At 33.8% G+C, this 9,904-nt stretch overlaps 1 protein-coding gene across 3 annotated transcripts; it reads left to right on the top strand.

Annotated features, from left to right (window-relative positions):
• Window positions 1-743: 743 nt before the first annotated feature.
• im:7151449 (membrane cofactor protein) lies at window positions 744-7,933 on the top strand. Of its 3 annotated transcripts, none has more exons than XM_058777833.1 (12): window positions 744-1,075; window positions 1,794-1,976; window positions 2,065-2,164; window positions 2,242-2,312; window positions 3,114-3,290; window positions 5,005-5,178; window positions 5,559-5,642; window positions 5,763-5,801; window positions 6,084-6,125; window positions 6,807-6,849; window positions 7,451-7,521; window positions 7,717-7,933. In XM_058777833.1, the coding sequence occupies exons 1-11, from the start codon at window positions 1,012-1,014 to the stop codon at window positions 7,512-7,514; spliced, it is 1,041 nt and encodes a 346-aa protein (XP_058633816.1). In that variant the 5' UTR covers window positions 744-1,011; the 3' UTR covers window positions 7,515-7,521; window positions 7,717-7,933. The 3 variants fall into 3 exon arrangements, with proteins under 3 accessions (XP_058633816.1, XP_058633817.1, XP_058633815.1); XM_058777832.1 differs by having other exon boundaries at window positions 746-1,075; window positions 1,791-1,976; XM_058777834.1 differs by lacking the exon at window positions 7,451-7,521 and having other exon boundaries at window positions 745-1,075; window positions 1,791-1,976.
• The last annotated feature ends 1,971 nt before the right edge of the window (window positions 7,934-9,904 follow it).

Below are 9,904 nucleotides of genomic sequence, written 5' to 3'. Positions count from 1 at the left end.
TTATATATATGTGTATGTATGTACATTTGAATATATATATATATATGTATATATATACACACATCGGACATATGTATATAATGATTAATCGCATCCAAAATAAAAGTTTTGTTTACATAATATATGTGTGTACTGTGTATATTTATTATGTACATATAAATACACACATACAGTATATATTTTGAAAATATTTCCATGTATATATTTATGTTCATGTAATTGATATTATATATAAATATTTTAAATGTATAAACTTAACATATTTTTCTTAAATATATACATTCATGTGTGTATTTATATATACATAATAAATATACACAGTACGCACACATATATTATGTATACAAAAACTTTTATTTTGGATGTGATTAATCGTTTGACAGCACTAATATATATATATATATATATATATATATAAAACATTACTGACCCCAGACTTTTGAATGGAAGTGTACATGGCTACTACATGCAACCAGCTAATGCAAGGTATAAGGGTCAAAGAACAACAAAAAGACAACAGTGTATCAAACAAATACAGTACAAATACATACTCGTTTTACAATTATTGCTACACACTGTAAAGAGATTAAATACTACTTTTAATATAATAGGCAGACTGTGTATACTGTGCTGCACTGTAAGTACGCTAGTATTTCATAGAGAGCAGCACACACAGCCAGTTTCTTTGAATCGTGTTGTCAGTCTTTACTGTGTCTGAGGGAAGGGCAGGCCTACGTCACAGAATGGGCGTGTTTGAACATGAGTGAACCACTAGAGTACCTTCAGTCGCAGTACACTCCAATATATGAAGCGCTTTTTCCCTTTAATTTTACAGTTTTTCTTTTCATCTGCAGTGGTAAAAGTGACCAGTGAAGCTAATATGGGGGATGTCTTTGTCCGTGTAACTTAGTGCCTTATCGTTATTTCATCCGTTAAGTTTTTCTGCCGGTTGTTGTATATACACGACAAGTATATACAAGTTGCTGAAAAACTAAATCTATTCAAATAAGGATGACAAGTGTGAAGGCTTGGCCACTGCTTCTGCTGCCGTTTACACTGGTCTCTATGGGGAAAGGTAAGCTGATTTAAACCCAGTCAGTCTGTCAACTTCAGAAACTTTTCAGCGCGTTGAAATAGCTTGCCTGAGCAATTTCTTGAGCAGAAACCACGAGACAACCCTGGGCTGGGTTCTTCTGTTTCTTTGAATTGTATGTTTTTAATAAAATGTCGAAAATTAATAGTCAAATGGGAAAATACCAGTTTAAAAGCAGGGTATATCGGAACTTTCCTGTAGGTGGAGCCGCAATATAATTGTCAAGTGCATAAATTTAACTACTTGTAATACAAATAAAATGCATTTAAAGGAGGATTACTGAGGTGGGTAAGGTTTTTTTTTTTTTTTAAGTCTCTTATGATCACCAAGGCTGCGTTTATTTGGTCAAAAACACACTAAAACAGGTATTTAAAATAGCTTTTCTGTTTGAATAGATTTTAAAATGTAATTTACCTCTGATGGCGAAGCTTGAAAGCAGTCCTGCTTAATATTTTTTTGTAGAAACCTGGATACTTTTTTTTTTTTTTCCCCCCCAAAGGATTAATTGATGAATGGAAATTTTAAAGAGAATAGCACTTACTTGAAATAGAAATCTTTGTAACACTATAAATGTTTTTCTTGTCACTTTTGATCAAACTAATGTATCCTGAATAAAAGTATTTATTCGTTTACAAACACACACAAATCTTACTGACCCTAAACTTTTGACTAAAATCTTTTATTGTGGTTGTTGTAGCAGAGTGTCCATTGCCTTCTTTGAATGGCAAAACTGTCTTGTCCGCGGAATCCATACTGAAGAATAGCTTCCCAGACAATTCAGAAGCGTTTGTGGAGTGTGCTAAAGGACATGAGAGAGATGAAGGTCCGACTTCAATTACCTGTGTGAATGGGGTCTGGAGTCCGGTGAAATTAATCTGCAAAAGTAATTCACTTTTAACTTCTAAATTGGGACATTCCCCTTAAAAGAAATTGCATCAAGTACTAAACTGATATGTTTGCTTTCATTTTAGAGATGGATTGTGGACAACCTAAACCTTCACCACATATGACCTACAACATCCTTGAAGGAACATTGTTTGGTGCCTACATACAACCCAAATGTGAGACAGGGTAAGGAACGCTGTGGCCCCTGCTGTCCATATTGCACTCATACTTGTAATTGACTCTTGTTTTTGTCTTTAATCCAGATATGATCTGGAAGGATCAAGCCACAGGCAATGTCTTGTTTCTGGTTGGAGTGGAAAAGCTGAATGTATATGTGAGTCCTCATCTTTGGATAGATTCATATAAGTATTATTTTGAATATAATTGAGACATTATTATAGTGTTTCTTAATATTTTAAATTAATTTTATACATTTTATATTTTCTGTTTTCATTTTCAGCTTGGTTAAAGTTTTAGTCATTTTGTTGTGTGTTTTTGTCATTTTTATTCATTTTTAAAGTATATTTATATAGTTTTTCATAATTTTTCTTTCAGTTATAGTTATTTTACATCAAGTTAAAACTAATTGAAAATGAAAACAACTTGCTGAAATAAAATATGTTTACATTTTATTTTAATTCACTTCATGTTTATTTTATTTTGAGGTTTTGGTTACACTTTATTTCGATAGTCCACTTAAGACATTCTACTAACTATAAGTAACTTTGTAACTACATATCAACTAGATGTCAACTAATTCTCATTAATTTGCAACTACATGTCTACTAACTCTCAGTAGGGTAGGTTTGGGGTTAGTAGAATAAGTTGACATACTTGCAAAGTTTCTCATACTATCATAGTATGTTGTATGCTGTGGACCCATCAAAATAAAGTGTTGGAAGGTATTAAGCAGACAGTCAACTAATACTCTAATGACTGCTAGTTGACGTAGTTGCAAAGTTACTTACTGTTAGCAGAATGTCTAAAGTGGACTATCGAAATACTGTTTTTTTTGTTTTTTTAAAACATGTTTTTAGTTTACTGTAATAACCCTAATGCACATTCAGTATTAACATCTGTGATGTTCACAGTCAGAGATGTTGTAACAGCTTCTCTTTCACCGTGTCTCTTATAGTGACAGAATGTGATTTGCCAGAATCAGTTGTGCATGGCAAGTGGGTTGGACCCAGAGATCCTGTGTTTAATGATGTCATTACATATTCCTGCGATGATAACTACATCCTCGTTGGCAACAGCTCCATTACATGTGATGAATACGGGATGTATAGTTCACCACCTCCGATATGCAAAGGTCAGTTTTTGGAATTAAAGTTTTTACTCCATTAAATTTCAAGCGTAAAATCAATCAAATGAATTTTTTAACAGCCAGTTCCGGAAGTAACAACTCCATTTATTTTCTACATAGGAAGGTTGAGTTTCTTTAGCTATAACTTATAATAACGCACTCAAATATATTCTTATTGGCTGTTCTTGTGTGATTTGCACAACGTAATATTGTCACTTTTACTGTGGATGCCAAGTTGTTTTTCACTGGAAACCTGTCACTATGTAAAAGTATAAGTAATGGTGCTTCAAGATTTGACCCTTGATCAGTCTGAGCTTGTATTTGGACTCAATCGCTGGTGTTGCAGCACCATCAGGGCACTGCATGTTAGAACTCAACCTGCTGAACTCATCCTGCTATTCTTGCACAGCACAGTTGCATTGTCCTTTCACTTTATTGTGATTTATTTTTTTGTCTCCTTATTGACCTGTTTATTTATGTTCGCTCGCATCTCTAGGTAACCTTCTACCTGAAGGTCCCCTTCTTCTTGTTTGGCAGGTCCTTCAGGCCTTTTGTGATTTTTGTCTTTGCTGTATATGTTGAAGTGATCTGTAATATCGAGTCTTCAGTGACTCACTGTCTGTTTCCTCCAAGCCCTAAAGAATCCTCTCAGCCTCATGTTTCCATTTCATCATAGTCCTGCTGGTGACAGGCAGTTGTTTAAAGATATTTCTAGGGAGGCGATGTATCATTCTGTGAAACCATCATGGTGTAGGTTGGGAAATATCAGATAGCTATGCCTGGCAGTGCTGGAAGAATATTATACAAAATGCAGTAAAAATGAGTGGGAGTGTTAATAGCGAGAAGAGTAAAAAAAAATTAATTGGATGCGATTAATCGCGTCCAAAGTAAAAGTTTTTGTTTACATAATATATGTTTGTGTACTATGTATATTTATTATGTGTATATATACACACACATGCATGTATATACGTATTTCAGAAAAATGTTATTTTTATATATTTTATAAATATATTTATTTATAATATAATTTATATGAATATAAATATAGACATGTAAATATATTAAAATATATACTGTATGTGTGTATTTTTATATATACATAATAAATATACACAGAACACACACATATATTATGCAAACAAAAACTTTTATTTTGGATGTGATTAATCACGATTAATCGATTGACAGCACTAGTTAATATAAACTATCTATATATAGATATGTAGGCTCCATTTTGTGATCAAGTGACTTATTACTTTTTATTTTTGTACAATTTATATAATTATTATAATAAAACGAATAAGTCACTTGACAACTAAATTGAGCCATGTATCGGTACACCTGAAATTGAACAACCGATTCATTAAAATGGAATATATCTGTAAAAATATTGCTTAAACCAATATTCTGTCTGTTATTTCAATAATGGTTAAAACAGAAATTTTTCTGTACATGTTTCTTTCCAGGGAAACATTCTTTTATAGTCTTGGCTTATACAAAATGCTTTGGAATCTTGTTTTGAATTTTTATTGGGTTCACTTAACATTATTGAAATGCCATGCATGCTGCAGTGTGCCAGATGTCTTGAGATGTGTTTTCAGTACTATATTTTGTTTATTACAATCTTCCAGTATTTACTTCTTAACAAAAACATTTTACTTTTGTTCAGCTTTTTCATGTTTTAACGACATTAATCAAGTTTCCTTTCTATCCCCAGCTATCGAATGTTCAGTTCCTGAAGTTAGATTTGGTAACCAGACCGAAGGAAATCCTCCGTACTTTTATAAAAGTAAAGCCACGTTTGAATGCTGGCCAGGTTACAGGATGAAAGGTTTAGCTACATCAGTGTGTGAAAAGAGTGGCTGGTCTGCCCTTCCTGTCTGTGATGAAGGTAAGCTGAACCTTCTGAATGCTATAATGGATGGGAATTTATATTCCAAGGTGTGCGTTCATGATACGAGTGATAAGTAGACATGCACAGAATCTGCAGCACTTCCTGCGCTGATTTCGAGGGAAACTCTGCTGCATTCTGCTTAGAGTACTGCACTTGTAGCTAAAAACATCATCAAATTAGATCAAATATGAAATGAATTTGTGAATGATGGGCGTTCCTGTTCTTCAGAAATCTGTGGATCTTTCTCCGGTAGTTTTGCATTCCATATACATTGTTCAAATCAACTGAATTGTCTAAATGTTTATGCAACATGTGCATTGTTAAATTGGAGAAGATGGCAAAAGCAGATAATGACGTATTCATATTTTTTTTTCCAGTCATCATAACGCAGACAAAAGCAAGCACTACCACAAACAAAGCCACAACAACAGACACGACAACAGCCTCCACCCGTTCACATGGTAAGGAGTCCAGCCCACAGAATCACGTGTTACTGTTGCTGTTGTTTTTATTCAGCTTTCACGCTAATTATTTGTTATGGTTATGCTGTAATGGTTATTTGATTATGTATTTTATTGCAGGAGACCAAATTGGCATTGGAAATCAAATTGGTGTTCTGAGTGAGTCATTCTTTTTGTACTGAATTCACTGTCTGACTACATCACCCTCAGGGAAAGTAATGCGGTTACTGTAGATGGAGGTGACTGTAGTTTGTCGTACAACATATGTAACCATATGATATAACAGTCAGTGATGATAATGGCTTATTTTGTCTAAGTTCCAAATAAGAGGAGTGATCACTACTATAATTGAGGGCCACCACATACTGTATCTATTTAATGTTTATTTCCTTTTGTTCATGTATCTCATTGTTTTTAGTAACACAACTATTGATCTTTTAGGTGTCCTTGTGTCCTTGGTAGTTGTGATTGCAATTGTTATTTGTAAGTATATGTATTTTGTATTTTTATTTTGTATTTTGTAAGTATATGAATGACTTGGATTAAACTATGTGAATACACTTATGTTAGTGTGTGTGTAGTATATATACATGTACTACACACACACACACACACACACACACACACACCATTCAGTTTGTGGTTTAAGTGAAATGTTTTTTATGTAATTTTATTAAGCGGAGATGCATTAAATTGATCAAAAATGACAGCTAAAGCAAGACATTTATAATGTTACAAAAGATTTCTATTTAAAAAAAAAAGATTTCTATTTATGTAAGAATCCTAAAAAACGTATCACAAATCCTAAAACAAGATTCCACAAAAATATTAAGCAGCACTGAAGATGAGTAATGGCTGCTGAAAATAAATTGCATTTTAAAATATATTGAAATAGAAAACATATAAATAATGCTATAGTTTTTACTGTATTTTTGATCACATAAATGCAGCCTTGGTGTTCATAAGTAAATTTCAACAACATTTAAAAAAATAAATAAATCTTAATAATGACTCCATATTTTGTGTGTGTGTGTGTGTGTTTACACTACCGCTCAACAGTTTGGGGTCATTAAGATTTCTAATGCACTTATTTTCCAGTTCATTGAATACAATACCAAAAATTGACTGTGTTGCATAACTGTTCTTGACCTTATATCAAAACAGTATCTACTTGCTGTCTGGTATATCGTCATTTTAAACACAAAGGGTGAGTATATCTGTCAGTTGCTTTTAAGTCATTTTAGCACCGCTGAGCTAAGCATGGCCGACTTTCACTCCGCTTCATCTGCATGCTGCTGTGCACATGCATTCATCCACACATTAACATCAGCTTTTCTCTTGCCATTTCCTGCACGAATCCCTCTTGTACAATGACAGAAGAAGTGCTTATTGGGCTAAGAAAGCTTATACAATAACAGAAAATTAAGTTTGACCCACTGAGTCCATGCAAGTGTCCACCCTAAACATTTCCAGCAATTCCCAGCATGCTCATCATGAGTTAATGGGCAAACAACCTCAATCTCAAGTAAATTATTGCTGATGTAAAAATGTATTATATGAGCCGTAGTAGGTTAAAAATAAAACGTTGTAATTAAAAGATGTGCTGTCACAAAGGAAAGGCTGGTCTGGTGCTGCTGGCAAAATGACAAAAATAACTATGCAGAGCTAATGTCTGACCAGATACTAATTACATCCAAACAGCATGCAGAGCGGATGGCTAATTCAATATTAATAAAAAATGAATGTGTCCAATAAATAATGTATTATAATGACTTTACTGTATCTCCTTGTTTGATAATGCTGCATAGTTCATACAATACTGGCGAAGAACTGAGGGCGAAAGAAGAGTTATTGCATAATCAAAGTGTTTAAACTCAAGGTATCCACCCATATCTGAATCTTCATTGGCTTAATATGAGTTTTCTTTTGTCATGACTTCATCCAATGACTAATACACTCATTAATTGTGAGTTAGTTCTGGCATTAGTTGCAAAATAATCTCAATTAATTATTATTAATGTGTAATTGTGTCGTGTTTATTGTCCTTAATGTGTTTTATCTGGACTCTCAACAGGGCAAACAATCGGATGGCTCCTTTGCTTTAGCATTATTCCTGCACATGGATTCATTAAAGTTTCAAGTTTTAAACTTTTTTTTGTTGTATTTTATAAACTAGATATTGTATTTATTTATGACTGCTACAAAATGTTTTACTTTTAGAAATATATTACAGTTACCGATAAAAGCACAAGATGATATTTTTGTATATTTGAATAAAGATTTTTTAAGTACTTGGGTGTGTTTCTTTTCCACTGACCTCACTGACCCCATCTTGTTACCAAGAATCCACCGAAAGAATCTCTGGCACGTTTCCACTCGTGTGATTTCACCTTTTAAAAGTGTTTTAGTGAGACGTTGTAAAGTGAGATACTGACAGTGTACCACAGCCGGGTCAGATTTTGAAACCTGATCCTGAATGAGCAAATGTTTCTAATGTGAGTTGTAATCATTTTTCACTGCCCCTTTCAAAAGTATTCCTTTTACGCAAGCAGTAGACCACACAGCAATGTGGTTACCAGGACAATGGCAGAGACACTTGCTGCTATTCAAGCCAAATACTTCAACTGGAGAATCATTTAGACAGAGAACATGGCCAAACACATGAAAGCAAAGAGAAACTACATTTAAATGTGGTTTTCAAAAAGCTTTATTTATTTGTAATTGCTTTTTTTTAAATATTGTATATATGCGTTGTGTATTATCTTAATGATAAAGGTTTTATAGTTGTTTTATATGTTTGGTTGTAAGTGGATGATATCAATATGTGAATATTTAGTTACACAACATATTTAACAAGTTAATTTTCCCTATGGAGATGCATGTTATCGTTTATTGATTGTCTTTATGCTTTGGTGGTGGGTATTATTAACGCAAAAGAAAAAATGGAGTGAAAAGGAAGGAGAGAAGAAATACTGGGGAAAAGAATTATGTACTTATAAAAGAAATGTTTATGTTGGTAGTTTGAAGTGTAAATAGAAATATAAAAGAAAATTTTAGTGAACATTCCAATAGAGACAATGTACCTTAACTGCAAAGAATGTGGTGGTTTCTCAAGTTCTTATGGTGTCACTGACAGGAATGGTGAACATTTTATGTAAATTTTTTGCTGATCATATACAATAGGGCTATTCTAAGCTTTTAACTTGGAAGAATGAACCCATTATCAGTGTTAAAACTTCTCAGTAGGTTTTGCCGTCTCGTAGTAACCCAGATCTTTTGTTATACGCTTGAGTAAGCATCCTCATTTACCCCCAGACGGTTTCACACTGCAATCCGAGGGCCCATAACTTCCAATCACAGTCGGCCATCTGGCAGGAGACGGCCAAGTGAAGAATTACAGAGAGGGATTTAACCATTAAATCTGGCTAAATGGCATGTAATCAAATATATATTTAAGAATATCACGTATTCCGTCATCTTGGAAAAGTTACATAGACCAGTACTGGAGATGATTCATTGTTTGGGTGGATGCTTAGCAGTAGCTTGTTAATGAAAGGATATTGAATGGGTGTGTATTTACTCATGCTGTGGTACTAAACACAACCACAAGCTGTAAGTCAGCTACTCTGACCAGTAACTTCTTTATTTATATGGTCATCCAGTCACAGGCCATTTAATAAGACGCCCAGTTTATGCATAGACTCAACTTCTTGTTCAAATGGAAGGTTTTATGAGATTCGGTAGAGAGTTTTGTTGTTGTTGTTTGTTCTTTTTACAGTGCTCTTAAACTTATTCAGCAATATAAAAGATATTTTCCTGGCAGAAAGGAAATGCGCCTCCTTGTTATTCATTAATTTGACCTAAGGTTATCCCAAAGAAGAAGGCAAGAGCTACTAGCATTTGTCATTGATGAATGCAGCACATTTCCTGGGCCTCAACCCAACAACAATATCCCTCATGTGGACAACCAAAAATTGGGACTTTTCAGACATTATATTTTAATATGACACGTATAAAAAAACCATCTGTGTAAAGAGGAATTGGAATCTTTGTTGATGCTGACCTGTTAACAGCAGCTTAAAGCAGAATATGCTAAGCAAGGGTTCTCAAAGCTGCATCTCTGGGATCATTCAGTGTTGGTCAATCAGCTGTGTCATGAATACATTAGAATACATCCTGTTTTAATACAGCCATTAGACCATTAAATGCAATCAGTAAGTGAGATCAGTTACAGATGCTGGGAAAGTGATCCCAAGTTCAAA

Source organism: Onychostoma macrolepis, chromosome 06, assembly GCF_012432095.1.
Source record: "Onychostoma macrolepis isolate SWU-2019 chromosome 06, ASM1243209v1, whole genome shotgun sequence".
NCBI lineage: Eukaryota > Metazoa > Chordata > Actinopteri > Cypriniformes > Cyprinidae > Onychostoma > Onychostoma macrolepis.
This window is presented reverse-complemented; position numbering and strand designations above follow the sequence as displayed.